Below are 24,807 nucleotides of genomic sequence, written 5' to 3' on the forward strand. Positions count from 1 at the left end.
CCAGGCACCATGTCCTGGGAACATGCTTCTCACCTTCCTTCCCCCAAAGCTGCACCAGCCTGCAAGTGGAATGAAGGAGCCACTAGAGATAGAATTCTGGTCCCCCGCACTGCACCCTCCTCCTCATCATCTGACACCATCAGACCTCAACAGTCTCAGTGCTAAGAGCCCCTAATGAGCATCAGCAAATTAACAACTTCCCCTTGATTGCTCCTTCTCTGTTAACTGGATAGGGAGCCCCCAACCCCCGCCTCTCAGAAAGGAGGAGGGAGGAAGGGAAGGAGAAAGGTGACAGCTACAGAAGCAGCTCCTCGGCCTGGTTTCAGCGCCCAGACTCCTGCTCCATCCCTGAGCATAGCTCCCCCTTCCAGCCCCTCCTAATCCTGTCCCCTCACTCCTTTTCTTACCTCTGTCCAAATTCCCTTGACCTCTGGCTATTTCTCCTTCCTTCTCTCTGCTCCTTCTTTAGTGATTTGGCAGTGAGGGGCTGCAATATGCCACCAGCCTTCCCATTCCTCCACTTGGTCAAGCTCAAGGCTAGAAGGATGGGGTCTGAGTGGCCAAGGCCATGTGTTTGTTCACATGTGTGCATGTGTGTACGTGTCACATGTAGGTGGGGAGCAGGGATAAGAACAGGTGAGTGCTTGCCATGTGGGTCAGGCCTCTGGGATGTGTGGGCGTCTGTGGGGTGTGTGTGTGGCTGTAAGTGGTGTGGTGTGACTCTGGGCTGTATGTGTGTCTATGTCTCCATATGGGCCAAGTGCTTGAATCACTCAAGTGTGACTCGGAGCTTGTGTGTGTGTGTGTGTGTGTGTGTACACGAGCGTGTGTGCCACCAGAGGAAGCAGCAGCAAGAGGCAGGAGCATCGATCCGAAGGAGACAGCGCGGGGAGGGGGACGCTAGGGGCAGACACCCTCCCTCCTGCGCGCACACACTCGCGCGCACACACACCCCACACACACGGTCACACACACAAGCCATACATAGGGCCTCACGGGCAGGGAGACGGCTGGCTCCGGGACCGGGACCCGGACCGGGACGAAGAGAGGCAGGGCCGCTGAGAGCGGCCGTGAGAAGGGGGCGAGCCAGTGGGGGAGCCCTCGGTCCCGCTCCCCGGTCCGGGGGCCCCGCGCGCACACCCGCCCAGAGACACCCTCGCAGACACTCGTAGGCGCGCACGCGCACCCTCTCCCCTCCCCCTCCTCCTCCCCTCCCGCCGCCTCCCGGCCGGACGATGGATCCCTGCAGATCCCGGGGCTGAGAGCACCGCGCACCGCGCCGAGGCCGGGCGGACCGAGCCGAGGCGGGCAGGCGAGCGAGCGAGCTAGCGCGCGCGGGCGGGCGAGCAGATCCAAGCCGAGCCGGCCGGGCGGGCCGCTCCCTGCAGGGCTCTGCGCGGCGTGCCGCGGCTGCAGCCGGCTCCGGCTTCGGGCCATGAGCCCCTCCGCGGCTCGGCGCTGAAGCCGCCACCGGTCCCGCGCCCCAGGACCCGCCGCTGGCTGCCGGCTTTCCGAAGCCCCCTCAGGTAGGTTTCCGAGGCCCCCGCCTTTGGCCGCGGGGCTCCCCAGCGCCCCGCAGCCAGGACTCTCCTCCCCTCTGGATTTCCCCAGCTGCTGCTGGGGCGGCTCGGTGGCTGGGGAGGGGGGCGGGGGCGAGCGGGGAATCTGACTGCGACCAGAAGCTGGACTGGAGGGGTGGGGGGTGCGTCCGGGGCGGGGACAGCTCGCTGTCATACGGAACCGCGCCCCCCCCATACATCCACCTCGGGCAGCCCGCCACCCCTTAACCCCCACTCCCAACATACACACACACACAGCTTGCGCCTGTATAAGAACTGGAGACAACCGCTGGTGAGGACTGAGGCTGGGCCCCTGCTCAGATGTACCTACCTCCCTGGGGGTTTTCTGGCCCAGGTTTAACTCATGGGGTGAGAGCCCAGCCCTGGGGATACCCTTGACCGGAGAGGAGCTCCTGACCCAGGGTTCAGCCCGTCTCAGGGAGTTTTCATCTCCAGGAAGGGGTGGACATTCCTGTCCCAGAGTGACCCCACATCTGGAGGGAACTCTCATGCTTGCCTGTGAAAGCATCAGGACTTCCCTTTCACCCTCAGATGACTATATCTAGGGTCTCCCTGACCTGGGAAGCTTCTCTGGAAGAACATTCTCTTGGCCTGAGCTGACCCCACAGGCTTCTGTATTTGGAGAAACCCTGTCCTTTGGTCAGCCACCTCTGGGTTTGCACACCAGGGAAGTCTTCTGCCCCAGGAGTGGTGACCTCTGGTGATGGGGATTCCGGATGGACACATTTGGAGGGGCCCCATGTGTACTCTCATTCCAGGACAATGACAAACTGTCCTCCCACCCCCACCCCCAGGATTCCCTTGACAAGGATGGAACTGAAGGCCGAGGAGGAGGAGGTGGGTGGCGTCCAGCCGGTGAGCATCCAGGCCTTCGCCAGCAGCTCCACGCTGCACGGCCTGGCCCACATCTTCTCCTACGAGCGGCTGTCTCTAAAGCGGGCACTGTGGGCCCTGTGCTTCCTGGGCTCGCTGGCTGTGCTGCTGTGCGTGTGCACGGAGCGTGTGCAGTACTACTTCCGCTACCACCACGTCACCAAGCTCGACGAGGTGGCTGCCTCCCAGCTCACCTTCCCTGCCGTCACGCTGTGCAACCTCAACGAGTTCCGCTTTAGCCAAGTCTCCAAAAATGACCTGTATCATGCAGGGGAACTGCTGGCCCTGCTCAACAACAGGTGGGTGGCTCCCCACACACACACTCAGCCCCACTCCTAGAGTTGCACGAGTTCCAATCAGCGTGTTTGCTTCCTTAACCTACCATAGAGCCTAGCTAATCCTGCCCTCTAGCCACCCCCAAACCTGCCACTCACAGCAAATCAGTTGAAGTACTGCTGAGCACCCAATTAAGGGCACTCAATCTCTGATCCCAGCACAGTCCAACACGGCTCTACCCCTACAGCCTGAGCTGTGAGACATTGCCACCCTGTCTGGAGTGAGCTCTGCCCTCCCTCTGGCCACTACGTCTTGACCTCCTCACTTGGGGGATGGGGACAGATACAGACTATAGTATAAAAGCCATTGCTCCTGCCTTGTCTCTCTGCCCACCCCACCCTTATCCATGCTTCCTCCCCGCCATGTGCTGAGATCCCGAGCTCCTGGGCAGCCACTACAGATCCTTCTGTTGTCTCAGACCCTGTGTGGCAAGTCCTCTGGACATGCCCAGCTCTTCTTCCTTGTCCATGTCTAGTCTGATCCCCAAGGGTAGATGCTGCTCCCCTTCCCCTACGTTGGGTGTGAGACACCAGAGGTCGTACTGATCCATGTGCTGCTCACTCCCGGGCTCCAGGTATGAGATACCAGACACACAGATGGCAGACGAAAAACAGCTGGAGATATTGCAGGACAAGGCCAACTTCCGCAGCTTCAAGCCCAAACCCTTCAACATGCGAGAGTTCTACGACAGAGCGGGACACGACATTCGAGACATGCTGCTTTCCTGCCACTTTCGGGGGGAGGTCTGCAGCGCAGAAGACTTCAAGGTGGTGAGTGAGTCCCCTGGTGTGGTACATGAGTCAGCCGGACCCCCAGAGGAATAGGTAACAAGGAACAGGACAGGCCTTTCACAGTGCTTGCTACTTCGGAAGAGGAAGTTGTATGTCCTAGGGTTTGCTTCTGGTAGGAAGGGACTTTGTTCAGCACAGGGGCACATTTGCACTGTCTGAGGGCCTGAGCCATCCATGATGGCAGGAAAGAGAGCCTATGGTGCACAACACACACATGGACGTATGCACACATGGCCTGGCATAGCCGCCAACCCACCAGTCTTACTTTCCGGGCCACAGGTGTCAGAGCTGGCTGTGGTGGGTGAGCTACAGCCTTGTTACTTGAAGTGAGTATAGGGACCATTACTGGGGGGCTTGAAAGAAATGCTGGACTTTGCCACCCCACTTCCCAGACCTACTGAATCAGAATCTACATTCTAATAAGATCTGCAGATACACATTAAAGATTCAGAAACACCACGAGGCATGGAAAGGGAAGCTTCCTCTTAAATAGCCAGACAGGCTGTTCTGTCCATGCCAGCCGCACCCTGCACACACCACACACATGCACGCCGTCTGCGTAGGTTCCCTCCTTGCCAGCAAGAGCCGCAGAGCCAGGGTCTGAGGAAGGAGAGACGATCACAATATACAATCATGGCTGAACTGGAGGCTCCCTTTGCTTGTTAAAAAGGAGAAGCCTCACAAACACCCCATAACCCACAGGTATGGCTGTCTCAGGCCGGCACCTTGGCGAGGATGTAGGGGAACTGACTTTGGCATCTGATGTGCTAGGTGATCCTGGGAAAGTCGCAGAGATTCCTGAGGGATAAGACCTGGACAGAGTCTGAAAAGAGACCAAAAGACCTGGAGCTATGTCTGAATAATATCAAAGGAGAGGACAATGTTTCTAACTCTTCAAAATGCTTTCTGGGCTTTCCTCAATCCCCTTGACAAATAATCATATTATCTCTGTTTTACACATGCATGAACTGAGACACACAGAATAGAATGATTTGCCCAAGCTCACACAGTTGGTTGGTGACAGATTTGGAATTTGAATTCATGTCTTGTTAAGCCTCAGTGCAAAGCCTCTCTTCATTAATAGAGCTGACCCTGAGCTATCATGTCCACTTTCAGTTCTGGCCATCGCTCCTTCAAAATCCAGTCTCTTCTAGGATGCTTCGCTCTCCAGGCCTACTCCGAATTCTCCACTCTCAGACCTCTTTTTTTCCTGCCCTTCTTCTCCCCCACCTGCTTGCTTTCTCCTAGTATTACAGGAGCATGAACTGCATTTGTCTGTGTAGAAAGGTTGGAGTCATGGTCATGCTTAGTGTTTCCTGCTGAGGTTACAAAGACTTCCCAATTTCACTATACCCTGCTCTGCAGACCCATCTCATGGACCTTTGTCAATTCTGCTGGACAGAAGTCACATGGCCACATTCCTTGCTGAGTCAAGCTGATGGGGAGCTTAGCCTGGATTCGAGAACCATTTCCTTCCCTCCTTTCCTCCTTTACAGTAGGAGAGCTCTGGTTTCCCCAGAGCTTGAGACCAAAGGGTTCCCAAGCTCACAAACTGTGTTTCCAAGAATAATGGAACTGTAGGTGAAGGTGGAAGGGAAAGCCAGAGCCCTCCCCCTTTCCAACACATGCAACATGTAAACAGAAGAGACCATCAGAAAGAACAGAGAAAACCTATTAGCTAGGATGGTTTGTTGTGTTAGATGAGGGAGAGAAGTGCTTGGCTCAACTCGGGAACGTACTAAGGTATAAAGCTGGGGTACAATCAGGCCATAGAAAATGTTCAGTTGAGGCTACATTTGTCCACCATGTCCAGAAAGATTCCAAGTGGTGATGCTGAGACGTGTTTGGCTCATAGTGATGGAAGTACTGAAGTGCAATTGGTCCATGCAGTCTGGGGACATTCTAAGTAGTCAGGTGGAGGTATGATTGGTTCACAAAGTTCTGAGCAATCTGAGTCCTTTTCGATAGGGGGAGAGACATACAGGCCAGCACCCTGCAGGCCCAACTGTGGCACTTCTTGATTCTGGACTGTCAGGAAAGGCTAGGTTTTTGCTATTTCTCAGCCTGTGGCAAAGACCAACCCTGAAATCTGGCTCTGCCCTCCCTAGTTGACCTCACTGCCAGCCCCTTTCCATGTCAAGAACTTCACCACTTCTGCCCATGCGGATGTTCCTGCATGGATGGGAGTCTGGCTGTGTGTGTGCCTGACACCTCCCTGGTGGAGAAGGGCCGGGCAGGCATCCTCCCCAGCTCCCCAGTCCCTGGGGCTCACAGGCTCCTTGCCTCTGCTCCACCTCTCTCCTCTCTCCTCGATCTCACAATTAACATCCTTGCCATTCTCTGCTAGGCCCAGGGTGTGTTGGGAGAGTGCATCAGCCCCTGGGCACATGCTGCACTGAAAGAAAACATCTGTCTATAGGGTCAGGGCTTGGGGGGACTGTCTTGACATCTTTTGCAGCCTCAAGAGGAGATTTTTAGCTGAGGAAAGCAATTGGCCAAGGGAGAGGCTGGGCTTTTAGTTGCTTTTTTGGCAGCTCAGGAAGGAGCTACGGAGGCCTGCCCAGCAGGATTGCTGGGGGGCTACTCCCCTCACTGCCCTTGCTGTCCAGGCCCTTGCTCAAGGTGCCTGCAAAAGATAGTGTGGGGGCAAATGTGGACTCTTCTGTGGATTTCTAAGGACAACCCTTATCGAAACAATAAGAGCCCTGTCCCTCGAGGGCGGTTATGGGAGGGTGTAGGAAGGAGGCTACTCTGGTCCCTCAAAGACCCCAGGTCCTGTGACAATGATCTGCAGTAACAGCCACTTCCCCAGATATGCTTCTGAATCCTGTTCAACCTCAGAGGATGGATGGGTGGTCACAGAGTGTCTGGCTGGGGTCCATCCTCCAGATGTGGCTGAGTCAGCTCAGGAGAGTGGGGGAGAATATAGGGAACCTGACCTGAATCTGGGAAAGACTGGTTTGGAAATCCTTTGGGACAGAAGAGGCAGAAGTGCAATGGGAGGAGTAGCCTCGCAGTAATCCGGTTGGGTGGGCCTCAGTGGCTCCCTCCTGGGCTACCAAAAGAGCAACCAAAGGCCCAACCACAAGGCCCCCTCTTCCCAGGCCACCTCCTTGCCTTCCCTGTGGGGTGCCTGGTTGCCAGGACAACAGGGACTGAGGCTTCTCTCTCCTACCCCACCTTGAGGCCAGCCAGGCCAAGGCAGGGCAGGGGTTCCATGGAGGGGGGTGGGGGTGCAGCTGTCTGCTGGTGTCTGGGTGGGGGCCCGGAGTGAGCACAGTCGCAGCTGGTGCCAGCCTCCAGCTGCACCTTGTCTGTCCCTGGCAGTGGGAGCGGCTGATGTGGCTGGAATGCTGAGCAGCAGCAAGGGGGGGCAGCAGATGGCTGCCCAGTCTGCCCTGTGCCACCCCTACTCCAGCTGAGACCCAGACCCTTTGCCTAGCGGAGAGAAAAGCAGGAATTCGCTTCTGGACCCTAGGAGAGGAGAAAGAGGAGGGCAGACAATGGTGTGTGGAGCAGATAATCATCTCTCTCAGGAGGGTGGGGTTGGGAGACAGGAATCCCAGGGTCCCCACAGGAGCCTCCCCCAGGATCCTGGAAACAAGAATCCCCAGAGGAGAGGTGGGGTGAAGGGAGTGGGCACAGAAATCCCCCCAAGGTTCTGAGGGGACCGGGAATCTCCTGGAGCACCCAGGGAAGTGAGGGGCTAACATGACAGGTGGGTGTGGTGGGCAATCCTGGGACCCAGAGGCAGGACAGAGAGAGATCATGTCAAGGCAAGCAGAGCCCAGGGAGGGCCAGGACTAGCATGGGAGTCCCTTGGGAAGGCCTGACCTCACAACCTGGGTCCGTTTCCTCCAGCTAGGGAGGGCCGCTGAGGGAAAAGGCTGTCCAGCCCCTGTGCAGGGAGAAAGCAGGGTGATGGGTAGCCCCACACAGGGGCCTTGTGGTCTTCAGGGGTAAGTGTGGGAGGGGGAACACGGACAGATTGCAGAGGGATAGAAGAGGCTGAAGTGGAGAGGTTCACCTTGGAGAAGGGGCCCTCTAGCCCCAGGGGTGCACGGACACCCCTCTTGCCCTATCCTTCCCCTCTCTCCTTCCCTCCCTAGGGAGTGCCTGAACTGAACATAGGAAGGTGGAGAGAGGAGGCTGGAGCAGGAACACAAGGGATGGGGTCTGAGTTGGAGTCTCAGATTGCTCCTTTGCCCTCTCTCTCATGCACAGATATACACAAAGAGCCTTTGGGTAACTTAGTTTCCTCTCTCACCTCCTCCCCTTCTCCCCCAGCCCCAGCCATTTCTGACTCCACCCCTCTCCCCAGACTGCTATCAGCTAAGAGGCTACTCAAAGCTAATTGATCTCCTGGCTGTTGGCTAAAGTAATAGGGAATTGATGTAAGTGACTAAGTGCCTCTAGGGGCAGAGCCTGGAAGTGGAGGGCTGGGGAGAAGGAGGCCTCCAAGCCTTGGGCCTTGGTGCAGAACCCCTAAGTGTGGCCTCTGTACCCCCACCCCCACCCGGTGTGTCCAGGAGGCAGAGGGGAGGCCCACAAAGAGGTGGGTGCCTTCTGCTGTGGGTGAAGATTGCCTCTGAGTGTGCTTTCACTTTGTGGAAAGAAATTTAAATTCTGGGTATGGCGAGGCAGATTGGATATTCCGAATGAGGAGCTGGGATGGGGAGTGTTGAGCTCCAGTTGACTCATGCCTGTAACAGTCAGCGCCACCTCTCAGTGCCAAGTCCTGTGCTGGGGAAGTCAGAGCAGCACGCAGGCTCAGGGCTGAAGGCAGGGGTGGCAATAGAGGAAGCCGGGGGCTTCAGAATAAGGAGGAACATGCTAGGGATGAGACGACTTCAGCATCCAGGTGGCATCCTCCCAATCTCCCCTGCCCAGCTCAGCTTCTCAGAAAATGCCAGTTTCATAGAATGTGTTAGTGTCTCCCCTGCCCCATATTCCATGGCTGATTATTCAGACAGTTCTCTCCAGCAGGGGCCATTCTCCTGCCTGACACTCACATGTCTGACTGGCTGCTCCAGAACCTTCCAGTCAGGACACTTGGGTGGGCATTCTGAGAGGCAAAACTGGGAAGGAGACAGAAAGAACGAGAAATGGTGCCTAGTTGGGATAGAGGAGGGGGCCGGGCATTAGGGCTCCTGGGTTCTATTTTAGGCAGAGTTCCACCTGGCTCCATTTCTCATCTTCTAAGCCCAATTTCCTGTGAGGAGAGGGCTCTATAAGGAGTTGTAACATTATTCATTGTCAAAGGGCAGCCCCTCCTTCAACCTCCAGAAAAGCCCCTCCACTGGAACTCTCTGGCCAAGCCCACGTGGGCCCAGGTGTAATGGATGTGCATCGCCGACTTACCTGGACACGTGTGTTGAACATCTTCCTCGTGGAATATTTAAACATGAGCATGAAACTGCTGTGTATTCATCTTAAGGGGAAGTTTTCTTAAGAAACTGCAAGGACAGAGACTCTGCTGCTCCAGTCTCTCTAAAGCCACTTACAAGGGAAAGGGAGAGGAAGCTGTGATCTTTCTGAGATCCTGAGTTCTTGGAAAGAAAATCCTTCCCCACCTCTCATCTGCACCTCAACTTGGCTGATAGTCCTAGGGGCCTGGGGATTTGGGCTGTGTAGCTTAGTGTCATGTGTCTCTAATTGGTGTGTCACATCAGTGTGCCAGGCTGAGAACATCCCTAGGGGAGACACTGCTGCAGTGGCCTTGACCATGGACAGCAGCCATCTCACATGGCCTTCCTTACAACCCGCTGACTGCCTGGGCGCCCCAAGTGTGCAAGCACATATGTGCACGTCCGTGTGCATGTCTGGGGGAGAATGTGGATGTAGACTCGAGTGTGAAGTGGAAGTATGTGGAGGTGTCTGTGGACACATGCAGCTCAGTGTGTGTGGCTGTGGGAGAAAGCTTTTGTGCAGGCAAACCTCTGGTTGCATTCAGAGCACATACCAGCAAAATTAATCATCTCTTTCAGTCGTGCTTTGCAATTTACAAATTCCCTTTACTTTAGCTCATATGATGCTCGTAATTCTGGGAGGCAGAAAAATGCTAATGTCTTCACTGGAAAGATGAGGAAACTGAGGCTCAGAGGTGTTGTGTGACCTGCCTGAGGTCACACAGCTGGGAAATGACAGAGTGAGACTCTGAATTCAGATCTTCTTTGTCAGTGGCTGGAGGAGCAGGAGTGGGGGGAGGAGGGTGTCAGTTGAGAAGCAGCGTGATGGGGCAGGAAGGGGAAGAACAGGTGCAAAGGTGAGTGGGCCAAGTCTTTTGACACCTCTGCCTTTTCACTGCACCATCTAGCCAAGTCCCAGCCTTGGATGAATCCACAACTGATTTTGTCTAGGGTGGCACCAGAGGAGCCAGGCCGTACCGAAGGAAGTCACACACCCGGGCAGCTTGTCTTCATGCTCTCGACATCCTTAAATGGGCCTGCAGTGCAGCCTGGCAATCCCACCGTGTTTTCCCGGTCAAGTTGCTCTCCCGTTGACTACTGCAAACTTCTCTACTCTTCTCATACAACCACCCTTCCTAGCTCCTCTCTCACTCTCAGCAGATGACCTTGCCTTCCACTTCACTGAGAAAATAGAAGCCTCAGACAAGATCTTCTCCTTCATCAGGGTATTAACCCCTGGAAGGGAGGATCCATCTTATCTAGGCTGAAATCACCTACTCTTTCCATCTATCCCCTTATGCCTTTTTAGGAACTTTGTCCTACTAATTACGCCTTTCCCTGCTCTACACTTAGTCTTTCCTTCTCAAGTGAAATCGCCCCATTGACAATGAAACATGCTTAAAATGCTCCAATCCTAAAATACATAGCTGCGATGACAGCAAACATATGTTGAGTACTTACTACATATCAGGCTTTGGGCTAAGATAAAAATGAAAACACATACATCTCTCAACCCCACAGCGCCTCCAGCCCCTATACTATCTCTCTGCTTCCCTTCACAAAGTTCTCAGTAGTGATGTGTATATTTCACTGTCTCCATTTCCTCATCGTTAACTCACTTTCTGATCCACTCCAGGTTGCCTTCTTTCCCCATCCCCACCACTATTCCTAAATGGTTCCAGTGAGGCCAATAGGGACCTTCATGTCGCCAAGTCCTGCAAACATTTTCTATCCTTGATCTCTCAATAGCATTCAAAATAGTTGACCACCACCTCTTTTTTGAACTACTCTCTTGGTTTTCCTTCTATGTCGAGCTGCTACCCTGTCTCTTTGCCAGTTCATTCTCATCTACTTGGCCATTAAGTATTGTCACTACTAAAGGCTCAGTCCCAAGCTTTACTCTTCTTTCAAACCACAAGAGTACAATTTAATGGTACAGCTTGAAGAATTTTTACATTGGCGTATTTTTACACTGATATATCTTACAATGTAATATTTTGCATATTATATTGGTATGTCTTTACATTGGTATAGAACATTTCCAGCACCTCAGAAATTTTCTTCAGGTATTTTCTAGTTAATACTACCCCTAAGAGTTAACCACTGCTCTATCAGTATAGATAAGTTTCACCTATTATTGAACTTTCTAGAGCATATGTATCCTCTATACAGTATATACTCTTTTTGTCTGTCTTTTCTGCTTATGATTATGTCTGTGAGAGTTAGCCACATCGTTGTGTGTGGCAGTAGTTGGTTCTTTTTCAATGCTGTATAGTATCTCATTATATGAATAGACCACAATTTTTTTATCCCTTCTACTGTTGCTAGACTTTTGGGTTGTGACTAGTTTTTGGCTATTATAAATAAAGCTACTACGAACATTCTTATTCATGTGTTTTGGTTGACATATACAGTCATTTCTCTTGGGTATATAACTAGGGGCAATGGTTAAGTCATAGGGTAGGATTCTGTTTAGCTTTAGTGCATGTTGCCAAATCAGGCCTTTTTATTCTTTCTATCTTTTTTTTTTTTTAACTTTGTATTCTATTTTTGGGCAGTCTCATCTTCACTCATGACTTCAAACGCCATCTACACACTGACAAGTGCCAAATTTATGTCCCAGCCCAGCTCTCTCCTCTTAGCATCAGCCCCAGTGGCCAATTTCTCACTTAACATCTCTATTTGGATGTCCCCAAGGCCCCTCATAACCAGCGTGTACAAAACCAAACTCATCATTCAACCTCCCAGACTAGTCCTTTACCTGTGTGCTTGATCTAGGGAGCCCCACTGCTCACTGCTCACCCAGTTATGCAAATTGGAAGTCACCCCTGACCTCCCATCTCCCTCCCCTGCCTTGGCAGGATCTGCCAATTTTGCCCCCTGGGTATCTCCACTCCACCTGCTGTCCCAAGCCATCCCCCCACTGCATATCTCATCTGGACCACTGCAATGGCTCCCCAACAGGCCTTCTGGCAGCCCCTCTGGTTCCTCCACTCTGTAGCAGAGCGGTCTTTCCAAAACACAGCTCTGATCACTTGAAATCATTCCATTGTCTTTGGACCAGAATCCTTCCTGTGGCCTTCAAGGCCCTGAGTGTTCTGGGTCCTGCCTGCCCTTACCTACCTCTCCAGCCACATCTGCCTCCTCTTAGCTCTGTCGCCTCAGGGCCTTTGCACATACTCTGTTCTCTCTCTGGAATACCCTCCCCCTCCATACACACACACACACACACACACACACACACACACACACACACACTTTTACCTAATTACTGCTCTTTATTCTTTAGATTGCAATTCAAACATAACTTCCTCAGAGAAAGCCTCCTGATTCCCCAGTGTGGGTCAGATCCCCCTGTCATTCATTCCTGCAGAGTCATGTTATTTTTTCGTAGCACTCATAATCGTTTGCAATTAAATATTTATTTATTTTTCATTTTTTAAATTGATGTCCGTCTCCCTTGTTAAACAGTAAGCTCCATTAGGGCAGGTCCATTATCTGCTCTCCACCGTGGCAGTGAGGAAATGAAAGAGTGAAGCAGCAAGGGAATTGGAGGGAGATGACCTAATTCCAGCCTCAGCCCACTACTTGCTTTCTGGGAGATGTGAATGGGCTGGTGTGGCTCAGTTTTCTCAGTTGTCAAATGGGGGTGAAGTTACTCATACCTGCTTATTTCACTGGGTTGTGTAAGGATCCCATGAGATATGAATTGAAAACCATGATACATTGTGAGGGATGGTTTGGAATTCAGAAAGAGATATGGAAAAAGTCAGAAACCACTCAGTCCCCACACACCACTGAAGAGAAGAGAAGTTCTGGGTGGGGACAAAGGGCTCAGAATTGAGCTTGGTTCTGTGTATGTGACTGCTTGGCACCTCTCCTGGGCCTTCTGTGTATGCCTGGGGGTCTGTGTATGCCCCTTGACACTTTCCTCACCTCTTTATTACTGTAAAAATGTTGGATTTGTCTACTTGAACAAGATGGAGGTGGGAGAGAATGCTAGAGCAGCAAGGATACAGGGGATGGAGCAGGGAGGAAATGCAGTTGGGGTGTGTGTGTGTGTGTGTGTGTGTGTGTGTAGTGATGTGCAGGCGTGCTGTGTGGGTCTGTGTTGGTGTGGAGGAAGAGGTATCTGGCTGTCCAAACTCGAGGTCCTTTGAAGCTGCTCTGTGTGCACACCCTTCTCTCTCCGGTGGGGGCTCTCAAACCTCAGTTTCTTTTCTTCTGGAAATCCAATTGTCCTCCCCTTCCAGGACGTCTGAAGGAGGGGGACAATGCCCTCTAGTGGGCATGGAACACATGGGCAGCTGCAGCTTCCCCAGCCCAAGCCTCAGCCTAGGCGCCCCCCCCCCCACAACCCACGTGTGGACCACTTCCTGGGGAGATGCTAAGGAGGAGGCCCCTGGCCTCTGAGAGCTTGAGGTATGGTAGGCAGGAGGAAAATACACACGGGGCAGGAAACATGAATTCAACGCCTAAGGACATCAGCTGAAGGTGGGGGTCTCTTTCATCATCTCTGCAGTGACTTGTCTCTGGTTGTCCTGGCTGTTCCTAGTATTTCTCACTTCCTGTTTCTCTGCATGGTCTCTGGGTCCTGCTCTTTTACTGTCACTGTCCCTGTCCTTGAGGAGCTACTGGTCACTACTTATGCCTGAAGGGCCTTGAGCAGAACTGGACCCTTCAGTCTGTTCCCTGGGTGGGCACTAATTAGGCCCTGTTAGGAGTCAGGGAAGGCTTCTCAGAGGAGGTAGCATGTGAGTAGGGCCTTGAAAAATGAGTAGGAGTTCTCCAGATGGAGTCTGGGCAGGGAAGATATGGAACTGTGGACAAGCCCACTGGGTCTGGGGAGGGCCATAGTGGCTGGATGTTGGCCTGGGGCGCTGGAGCAGTGAGTGGTAGGACATGAGGCTGGAGAGGAAACTGCTCTGCTTGGGGAGGGTGAATTCTACCAGGAGGCGCTGTGGAGGGAGAGAAGGTCTTTAGGCAGGAGGACGGTCAGATTCATAAAGCAAGCACTGAAGGTGGGGAGAAACTGCAGGCAGTCATGGGGCAGCAGGGAGACCCTGTTGTTTAGGCAAAAGAGGATGAAGCCAATTTGAGGGCATAAGGGTGGGGAGGGGCCGGAGTTCAAGACTCCTCTCCTCCTGGGGCCTCTGTGTTCCTGGCAGCAAAGCTGAGGCCAAAGTCTCCAGAGCAGTCAGTTCTGCTAGAACCTGGCACCCTGACTCCCAACCCAGCACACTCTAGGGGCTCCCTGTGCAAATGGAGAAAGGAAGCCACATGGAGGACAGGGAGGCAGTGGAGAGAAGGAGGAAGGGGAATGTGGCCTGGGGCTATGGGATGGCTAAGGAGTGGGGAGACTTGTCTAGCCCCACCGCTCCTCCTCTGGCCCTGCAGAGGAAGGGTTAACCTGCTAAACCTCACTCCCTCTCTGCCACTCAGGTCACCTTCTTGGCCCTAGAGACTTGGCTGGTGGCTCAAGTTCCTCAACCAATGGGCCTGAGTAATCAGAGCACACAGAGGGGCCAGGGGCCTGGGGGCAGGGAGTGGTAAATTAGGGGTAGGGAAGCCTCAGAACCTGAGGGGTCAGGGGGTCTGCGAGACTGGGACCTTTAAGGAGAACGCCAGGTTGGTTCGTGATGCCTCCACCTGACCCAGGATCACCCTGTCTCTGCACTGATCTTAATTTCTTCAACCCACAGAGATTCCTCAAACTCCTTTTCTGAACCTTGGGGTGCAGGCAAGCTGAAAGGGCAGTGGCAAAATGCCAGGAAGCTTTCCAGCTCCAAGAGACAGGGTCCCTCCCCCCCAGTGCCGGGAACTGGCCAGAAATGAGGCTGTGGTCAGTGAGAGAACTCTGCTAATGGAACCTGGGCTGCCCCACAAGCCACAGAAGTGGGTGGGGGAAGGGGAAGAGAAAGGGACCTCAGTTCAGCTCAGCATGGGGGTGGGCAAAGCTGACCTGAAGTAGAGCTGGGGCCAGGGACTGGCTGGAGGGAACTTGGGGATCAAGGGGAATTGGGGGTTTGGGGAGTAACAGAAAGTTAATTGGGGTCAGGGAGGGATTGGAAGGGAACTGGGGATCAAAGGAAGAATTCGAGGGGATCAGGGTGTAGGGTAGGTTGGGAGAATTGGGCGTCAGTGAAATAATTAGGGAAATTGTGGCCAAGAGAAATTAGAGAGGAATTAGAGGTCTGAGAGCATGCGGAGGTTGGGAGCTCAGATAACCCAGAGGAATAACTCAGCCAGGTGAGAATGAGGGAGAAGACCCAGAATTGGGATGGGGGGTGCTGAGGGGTGTTAAGGTGCAGACTGGAGGATGAGAGAGAGCATGGGGGGGTGTCCTGGGTGGGGGAACTGTTGTCCACTGAGGTCATCACGGCACTGGGAACAAATGACTGTGCTAAGTCCCCCCTCACTGGGGAGGTGGGTCCCAGGAGTCCCAGTCCTTTTCCAGGGTCTCCATTCTGTCTTAAACCCCCTTTGTGCTGCCGGAGCGGCTGACAGGAAGGGGGCTGCAGCCCCCTCCTCTCTATCAGCCTCCCTTTGCCGCTGCCATCAATTATTCATCAGCCAGACGCCCGCCCTCCCTGGCAGGGCAGGCTGGTCCTCCCCTCCACGCCCCGCCCATCTCAGCCGCTCTGCCCCAGAGGCCGGGTTAGGAAGGACAGCCAGCCCCAGCGGCAGCGGACACCCGGCAGGCGGGCTGGGTGGCCGGCCCTGCCGGACCCTGTCCTTCCCCTCCGGCACCTTCCCCTTTTCTCCTGCCAACCCCCTGGTACCAGGAGGCCCCTGGAGAAGATGCCCATCCAGATCTTCTGCTCTGTGTCATTCTCCTCCGGAGAGGAGGCTCCAGGGCCCTTAGGAGATGCCTGGGGTCCCTGCCACCGGCGGCAGCAGCAGCGGGACCACTCAGAGTCAGAAGAGGAGGAAGAAGAGAAGGAAAAGGAGGCAGCGAGGAAGGAGGCCAATGAGAGGGATTTACCCGTGGACTTGGTGGCCTTTGCCAATAGCTGCACTCTCCACGGCGCCAACCACGTCTTTGTGGAGGGGGGTCTAGGACCAAAGCAGGCCCTGTGGGCAGTGGCCTTTGTCCTGGCACTGGGTGCCTTCCTGTGCCAGGTAGGGGACCGCATTGCTTATTACCTCAGCTACCCACATGTGACTCTGCTACATGAAGTGACCACCGCGGAGCTGGCCTTCCCAGCGGTCACCCTGTGCAACACCAATGCTGTGCGGCTGTCCCAGCTCAGCTACCCCGACTTACTTTACCTGGCCCCCATGCTGGGGCTGGATGAAAGTGATGACCCTGGGGTGCCCCTGGCTCCACCAGGGCCTGAGGCCTTCTCTGGGGAGCCCTTTAACCTGCACCGCTTCTACAATCGCTCCTGCCACCGGCTGGAGGACATGCTGCTCTATTGCTCCTACCAAGGAGGGCCCTGTGGCCCCCACAACTTCTCAGTGGTGAGTGGGGGCCCACACCTGGTACAGCACCCTGAGAGTGTCTGCCATGGCTCTCCCTGACCACCATCTCCTGGGGTAGTGACCATGCTGCCCCCACCTCGCCCGGCCCGCCTGGGCCAGTGCTCACCCAGGAGCCCAGGGTCTGGAGCCGGCTGACGTTCCCAGGTCCACACCAGTACCGCACTTCCTATTAGAATCTTGAACTGTGTCTGTCCTGATTAGTAATTAGCTGCTGTCCTGAGGCCCCTGGTGTCTCCATCCTCACTTGCCCCTCCCCAGACCTCCTCATGGTCCAGCAGGGCCTCTGGACCTTGCTCCATCTGTAAGGTCAACCTTTGACCTGTTGGCAGATGCCTATGCCTGGCCAGTTGTTCACTATTTTGACTGTCAGCCCTGGACTGAAGCTGGGTGGGTGCTACCTGGTCTCTGGAGGTGCGGGAGAGGGGATGGAAGGCAGACGATGGAGGAGTAGGGACAGACCCCACTTCCACCCCACCACATCCCTTGTCAGCAGCTCCCACAGCAGGGACTTCATAGACCCTCACTCCGTCTTCCTGTTTCTCTCCTATGGGTGCCCCCCCAGCTGTGTCTGTGTGTGTGTCTGAGGGTGAATAACAGGTCTCTTCTATGTCATTCCCCTTCCCTCCAGCTCAGACTAAGTGGCCTGGGACTCTTATCCCACAGAAGCCCCCACCAGGAGAGTTGTTCTCCCACTTGGCCCTCCCACTCAGGGACTTGGGGCCTTCTCTGCTAAGGGACCACTTGACACCCGCTCCTCTTCTCAGTTCACCTTCCAGTTCTGTCTGGCCCGAATGCCCTCCTGCCTACCAGGGTCCAGATGCTAGGCCTTCCCTCTCCTACACCATCCCTCAGTGCCCCACCTCTTTCCTACTGTCAAAGCAGCTACGTGTCATCATATCAGTGCACCATGGGATGACTGCCGACATGCAGAGAGACCTAGGGGTTTGGGCCACTGGGCCTCAGGAAGGCCAGCAGATATGGGAACATGGGACAAGGAAGGGGTGAACCAACTTCCTCTGTGCCTGAGGGTAGAGCAGACACTTCTCACCCAGAACCAGCAGGTGGCAGCAGCAACCCACCGCTCAGCTCCAGGACCTCTAAGCCAGAGCAAGGCTGGGGCGCCTCCTCCGGAGTTGGGGTGTCCAGCCTGCAGCTCGTGGCTGAGTGCCACAAGACCTGGTAGCGTGGCTGCGGGATTAGGAGCCCTCAGAGTTCTCTCTTAGCCTCATCTCTGGACCTCACCCACAAAATGGGGGAGGGCAGCATGTTTTCTTTTCTAGACGGGCATGGGGAAGGCTGTTCTAGGAAGCGGGAAGGGAGTAAAGACTATTTCCTAGTAGCCATCACTGCCCCCGCTTCTCCAGTCTAGCCCGAAACTCTTTTGTCTCTTCCCTTCTCTGAGCAGTGTCTGTACTGGCCTTATGGCTCACTTTGTGAACTTTGTCACCATCCAGCAGTAGTCAAACCACATTTACCCCATTTGTGGGAACCTGAGGACATTCATGGAGGCTATAGGAAAAGGGCCATGAAGAATTGGTTTACACTCCTCTCTGCAGCTGTGTGATCAGAACTGTGATGAGGGCTGTGCTGGGGCATGGAGTTGGGGGAGCTGGGGAGACTGCCCCCAGGCCCAAGTAACCTTCTGAGGCCCTCCTAGTTCTGCAAAAGTGTCCTCAAACATGCCATGCCTCGGCCGGGCGTGGTGGCTCTCGCCTGTAATCCTAGCTCTCTGGGAGGATGAGGCGGGCAGATTGCTTGAGGTCAGGAGTTCAAAACCAGCCTGAGCAAGAGTGAGACCCGTCTCTACTATAAATAGAAAGAAATTAATTGGTCAACTGATATATATATATATATATATATATATATATATATATATATATATAAAATTAGCCGGGCATGCCTGTAGTCCCAGCTACTCGGGAGGCTGAGGCAGTAGGATCGATTGAGCCCAGGAGTTTGAGGTTGCTGTGAGCTAGGCTGACGCCATGGCACTCACTCTAGCCTGGGCAACAAAGCGAGACTCTGTCTCAAAAAAAACAAAACAAAACAAAAAAACATGCCATGCCTTGGGTGCTCAGTCTCTGGTGCTGGGAGGAGAGGTGCTGGTGCCTGGGTGAGCATGGTCCTTGGCATGGCAACTGGGTCTACTTTCCATTTCTAGTGATAATGGGATAGACATAAGGGGCTAATGGATGAAGGAAATAAAAAACGTTAGCTTGGGTCTCGGGGAGAGCAGGATTTCAGACACCTGGGTGAAATCTAGATGAAGAGGAGACATGTTTCAGAAGGCCTCAGGAGCTTGGGTCTGTGGGGAGGGTCCCAAGGAAGGACCAGAGGTCTGGCTGGGACAGGATCCTAGTGATGAAGGTGCATATGTCAGGGTCCCTGCAGGGAAAAGATTACTGCTTGATGGTTCTATTGAAAAGACTTTAACAAAGGGACTGTTGACAGCTGTGGGCAGGGTTAAGGAAACCCATGAGGGGGGTTAAGGCAGCTAGCATGAGTAGGAAATTGTTATCCTGTCTAGGCTGAAGGAGCACAAAAGGAAACAGTGCTCTGCAGGGAGCTCTCCTGGCAGGATTTGTAGTCACGGAGGGCCTAAAACACTGCCAGGATTACAGAGGGGAGGGGTGGAGAAGGATCAGTACTCAGTCTTTCCTCCTGCTGTCTGATCCCTCACTGATGCTCCCATTGGCCAAACACAACCAGAAGCCCATGCAGGTGGCAAAGGAGCTCAGGTGATGTACCCCACCAAGATCAGCTTTCCAGGGCACAGCAGGGCAAAGAAGTGTAGAGAACAGGTGGGAGAGAGGAACAGATGGAGAATGGGCTCCACAGAAGGAATCATTTCCAAAGGGTGTTGAGATTCCAGCAGCTGGGTGATGTGGGGACAGCCTTTAGTGAGGAGGGGGTGCTGGCAGGACTCTCAGGCTCTCCACTCTGCCCTCACCAGGTCTTCACACGGTATGGAAAGTGCTACACGTTCAACTCTGGCCGAGATGGGCGGCCGAGGCTGAAGACCATGAAGGGTGGGACAGGCAATGGGCTGGAAATCATGTTGGACATCCAGCAGGACGAGTACCTGCCAGTGTGGGGGGAGACTGGTATGTCATCCCCTGGGGTCCCTCCCCATGGCTCTTGGCCCCAGCCTCTACCAGGGGACTCCTGGGCTCCACTGTGGGACCTGGCAGGGCTCGGGCTCCCCCCTCCCCCAGAGTCTTGCCACCTCCATCTCCGACTCTACCTGACTTCCACGCTCACATATCTCTGGCTCCCCCTTCCTGGCTCAGTCACTCTCCAAGGTAACCAGTCATCTTTTCCATCAGCGGCCGCCACTCACTCTATAAATAACTCCCTCTCTTCCTGGGCTGCCTGCCTGTCTGGTCTCGGGGGGCCTTGGGGCAGAGAGAGATGGGGGAGAAGGGAGAAAGGGAGGGGGAGAAATGGAGAGCGTCTGAGACAGTGACACTGTGGGAGAATGTGAAACACCAAGATGCAAAGCAGAAGCCAGGTAAGGACACAAGTGTGTAGGACACAGGGGTCATCAGAGCGGCATGGAGCTGGGAAACCTGGAAAGAGGCTGGGGGTGGGCTAGGATCCACAGACTCCCCCATCCCGGTCCCAGTGTGTGCTGTGCTTATTCCCAGGAGAGGTCGAATGCCCCCAGCTCTGAAGGGAATTGGGGAGTCAGAAGCCCTCCCAACCCACACACCCTCTTTCCCATAGACGAGACCTCCTTCGAAGCAGGCATCAAAGTGCAGATCCATAGTCAGGATGAGCCTCCTTTCATCGACCAGCTGGGCTTTGGCGTGGCCCCAGGCTTCCAGACCTTTGTGGCCTGCCAGGAGCAGCGGGTGAGAGGACTATGGGAGGCGGGTCTGGGGTAGGGTGTTGAGGGGTCAAGATGGAGTGGTGGGTGACAAGAATGGGAAGGACAGGTGAGCTAGGGCCTATGTGGTCATCTGGCTTGTCAGAAGCACAAATTATCTAATGAATGAGAGTGTTCTGTAAACTCTGAGACCTTCAGAGGCTGCAGAGGGAGAAGGGGCAGAACTCCTGAGTTCTGCATTTTGTTAGAGAAGTCCATCAGGGTAACTCGGGGAGAAGCCCCACACTCCCCCAGCTCCCCGGCTCTCCCAGCAGCTCATCTACCTGCCCCCGCCCTGGGGCACCTGCAAAACTGTTACCACGGACTCGGATTTGGATTTCTTCGACTCCTACAGCATCACCGCCTGCCGCATTGACTGTGAGACGCGCTACCTGGTGGAGAACTGCAACTGCCGCATGGTACACATGCCAGGTCAGGCCCCAAGGCTCCAAGCACAATCCTGGGGTCCCTTGACCTGCATTGCCCCTCACCAGCTTCCCATTCATGTCAACCTCCTCACCCCAGTTCCAGCCTGCCCCATCCCATACCCATCTGGCTTTCGTCTCTCTGACCTGAAATCATGCCTGTTCCGAAAAGGATAGGTGGGAGGGGCCTAGTAGGGATGGACTGGGAGGGGGCTATTTCCAGGGCAGACTGAGGACTGGCTAGGCCTACCTCCCTACTCTCTCCAGCTTCCACCTCCTAGGCCTTCCATCATCACAAGACCCCTTTAATCTCCATCCGGCACCACTGTCTTTTCTCCTCTCTAGGGGATGCCCCATACTGCACTCCAGAGCAGTACAAGGAGTGCGCAGATCCTGCTCTGGGTGAGATGCCCTGTCCTGGGGAAGTTTGGGGGAGGGAAAAGGTGCTGCCAGCCACATGCACATGGGTTTCAGACCAAGCTCCCAGAAGCTTTAGATAATTTCTGGACTAGTCTGCACCCTCACCTGTATCTGACTGTGAGGCTGAGAATAGCATCTTTAGAGGCCCCTATGGAAAATGAATGGGGGTCACCTGGGAAGGGCCTTCACCCTCTTTCATCAGCTCCCCAGCTGGTTGACACTGGAGGGCTTTGAGAGAATGAGATATAAGATTAAGAAATATCCCTGGGGAGGCTTGGTGAGGATTAGCATAGGGGAGCACAGGGCTGAGGTGAAGAGCAGGTCAGGAAAAGAGGAAGGGGCCCAGGGTTCCTCTGGGCAGGGCCAGGATGTGTGTGTTGGGAAGGTGCTGGCAGAAGGCCACCACTCAACTGGCACCTCTTACCTGGCTGGGCACAGACTTCTTGGTGGAGAAGGACCAGGAGTACTGCGTGTGCGAAATGCCCTGCAACCTGACCCGCTATGCCAAGGAGCTGTCCATGGTCAAGATCCCCAGCAAAGCCTCAGCCAAGTACCTGGCCAAGAAGTTCAACAAGTCTGAGCAGTACATAGGGTAAGGTCTCTACTGTGCAGAGCAAGGCCCTCAGGCTGAGACTGTGAAAGGTATGAGTGGGGTGTGATGGCGGCTGGCAGGCAGAAGGAAGTTGAGATGGCACGGGGAAAATCCAAGAGGGAACCAAAGAGTCTAGGGTGGGTATAGAGGGAAGAGCAGAGTGAGAATCAGCAGGGGAAGCACCCCTTTCTCCTCCCTCCTCTTCATCCTCTTACCATAACTGGGATCACCTCATACTGGCCCGTCTGCAGAGCATTTTTCATACATGCCATCTCATTTAACCCTCACAACAACCCTAAAAGGCAGGGAACTCCATCAGCATCTCATTTATGGATATGGAAACTGAGATTCAGAGAGGCTGACTTGCTAAGGTCACTGGGCTAATAAGAGGCAGAGATATGACTTGAACCTAGTTCTCCTCCCCCAACCCCTGTGCAGGGAGAACATCCTGGTGCTGGACATTTTCTTTGAAGTCCTCAACTATGAGACCATTGAACAGAAGAAGGCTTACGAGATTGCAGGGCTCCTGGGTGAGTTGCCAATGGCACCTGTCCCCTTCCCATGCCATGGGCATGGTGTGGCTCCCTGTCACCCAAAACAAGGTGCTCACCTCTGTCCCATGAGGGCCCCCCATCCCCAGTGCCTTCCCCAAACCCTGTTGTCTTGGTATGTGGTGAGGAAAGGGATCTGAGCCTTTTCTTAGGGCAAAGTGGAAAAGACAGGCGTGGGGGTTGGGGAGGTGGTGGAGGTGGAGACTATTTCACATGCTCCTAAAATTGGCCCAGAGACTAAGAGTGTTGGTGTATTTTGTAAACAATTGTTTTTCCTGAAAAACACCTGTTCGTTTTAGAAAAGTAGAAAAATGCAGATAATTATACAGAGGAAAATTAAAAAGCCACCAGAGTCTGCCTCTGCGATCTTTCTGCACGAAGGCTGCCAATCCCTTTGCGAATGCGATTTGCCTGCCCCTGTCCCAGTAAGCCCTGATGCCCTCACGGTGCCCTGACCCCACTGACCTTCCTGCGCCCCTCACCCCCGCAGGTGACATTGGGGGCCAGATGGGGCTGTTCATCGGGGCCAGCATCCTCACGGTGCTGGAGCTCTTCGACTACGCCTACGAGGTAAGGGGGGGCGGGGCGCCGGGGGCGTGGCCACGCGGGGGGCGGGGATCCAGCCGGCCCACGCGCCCGCCCCTGTGCTAGGTCCTCAAGCACAAGCTGTGCCGACGGGGGAAGTGCCAGAAGGAGGCCAAAAGGAGCAGCGCGGACAAGGGCGTGGCCCTCAGCCTGGACGACGTCAAAAGACACGTGAGGGAGCGAGCTAGGGGCGCTCTCCGGCCCGCCCCTTCCCCCACCACCCCAGGATCCCCCCACCCCTATGCTGCCTTCTCTCCTTTGCCTCCCCAACGCCCCAGCGCTACCTGTGGCCCTTCCGATAACTAGTTCTTGTCGGTGCCCTTCCCCTAGAACCCGTGCGAGAGCCTCCGGGGCCATCCTGCCGGGATGACGTACGCTGCCAACATCCTACCTCACCATCCAGCCCGAGGCACGTTTGAGGACTTTACCTGCTGAGCCCTGCAGGCCACTAAACCAAAGGCCTAGATGGGGAGGGCTAGGAGAACGAGGGGGTCCCCAGCTGCCCCCCCCACCTGCCCTGGGGACTCGCCCACTCCTCCCGGGCGATTCTTTCCTCTTGTCTGTGGTGAGGAAGGAGTCTTGAATCATGGAGTCCTCTGCCTGCCTCGATCCCATTCTTTTTATGTTTAACAAAACTAAACTAATCTAAATCTAAAAAAGAAACTAAAAAGGGAGAATGGGGCAAGGGACCTCAAGCTGCCCCTCTCTCCTCCATGCTGCCTCCCCTAGCTCTCAGCCTGAATTCTGTCTGTCTGGCTGTATGTCATCTGAGTGTCCACCTACATTCTGCTGCCACCAGTCACCAAAGCCCCCTCCCAGTGAGGGGTGGAAGGGATCCCTGGGGTCTGGAATTTGGCCCAAAACCAGAGAATGTACCTTAAGGGGGAGGGCTAGTGGGGGGGCTTCCCCAGCCTTAAGAGACCCTCTCAGCCCCAATGACTGCCCCCAAACTCAAGTTGCCAGGCAGGAATAAAATCCCAGTCCCACTCCCTTACACCATGTGGAATCTCTAGGGAGTGGGAGTGGGGGATTCACTGAAGAAGTGGAGATGGGGACGAGATGTGGCCCTGGTGCTGTAGGTCATGTCCTGATATCACAAGTTCACCCCCCCCCAAAGATGCTGGAGAGAAATCCCAAGAGGCAGCCCTCCTCTACCATCCCATAAAAGACCTGGCTGGTTAGCTTCCAGCTCAGGGAGAGGGGCACTGGTGCCTGACCTCACTGGTCTCTCTCCCAGAGGCCCTTGCAGAGGCCACATCCATAAATTTTCTTATGGAACTCTCCCAAGTCCTTTTCCCCAACTTCATTTGCTTCTCTCAACAACCTCATCTGCATTTTCTATTTCTATATGATACAGACTCTATATTGCTATATCTCTGTATATACTTTCCCCTAACCCTGTCTGTCTCTACCCCATCCCCTCTTGTCTCTGAGAACCATCCTCCCACCCTAAGTTTCCCCTTCTATGTTTCTGCCCCCTTCCTGGTCTCTGAATGCCTTCGCCTGTATAAAGAGTTGGACTTTCTCCCCTGGTGTCTGTACTGTGTACACACATCCCTCTGAGAAGCACAAGGAGACGACACGCGCATTGTAACCTTCGCACTGTCTCGGTGGCGACAAAGGAAGCTGTGAATCACAAGCTCTGCCTCTTTCTGGCCTTGTCCTCTCCCCACAACCTGGGCACCCTCTGCGCTCCCTGCAGCCTTAACATTCCCTTCCCCTGCTCCACCCATCCCAATGCCCTTTGCCCAGCTGACTGTGGCCTCCCCAGGGAAGGGGTTGTTACATAGATAGCCCCTACCTAGGGGATGGAGATCTGTTCTGGACAATAAGCCAAGAGTGTCAGAAACAGAAGGGAGCTGGAGATTGGTGACTCCTGAAGCCAGGGCAGCA

General features: G+C 54.5%; 1 protein-coding gene across 2 annotated transcripts; it reads left to right on the forward strand.

Moving 5' to 3' along the window:
- Positions 1-918: 918 nt before the first annotated feature.
- On the forward strand, positions 919-23,361 carry ASIC1 (acid sensing ion channel subunit 1). 2 transcript variants are annotated; one of them, XM_012761943.3, is made up of 12 exons: positions 919-1,526; positions 2,375-2,752; positions 3,364-3,559; positions 19,427-19,577; positions 20,200-20,327; positions 20,617-20,773; positions 21,112-21,168; positions 21,625-21,778; positions 22,217-22,308; positions 22,820-22,899; positions 22,981-23,085; positions 23,245-23,361. In XM_012761943.3, exons 2-12 carry the CDS (start codon positions 2,391-2,393, stop codon positions 23,347-23,349), a joined length of 1,587 nt encoding a protein of 528 aa, XP_012617397.1. In that variant the 5' UTR covers positions 919-1,526; positions 2,375-2,390; the 3' UTR covers positions 23,350-23,361. The 2 variants fall into 2 exon arrangements, with proteins under 2 accessions (XP_012617397.1, XP_012617407.1); XM_012761953.2 differs by lacking the exons at positions 919-1,526; positions 2,375-2,752; positions 3,364-3,559 and adding an exon at positions 15,682-16,452.
- Positions 23,362-24,807: the final 1,446 nt, after the last annotated feature.

This window comes from Microcebus murinus, chromosome 10, assembly GCF_040939455.1.
Source record: "Microcebus murinus isolate Inina chromosome 10, M.murinus_Inina_mat1.0, whole genome shotgun sequence".
NCBI classification, from domain to species: Eukaryota; Metazoa; Chordata; class Mammalia; order Primates; family Cheirogaleidae; genus Microcebus; species Microcebus murinus.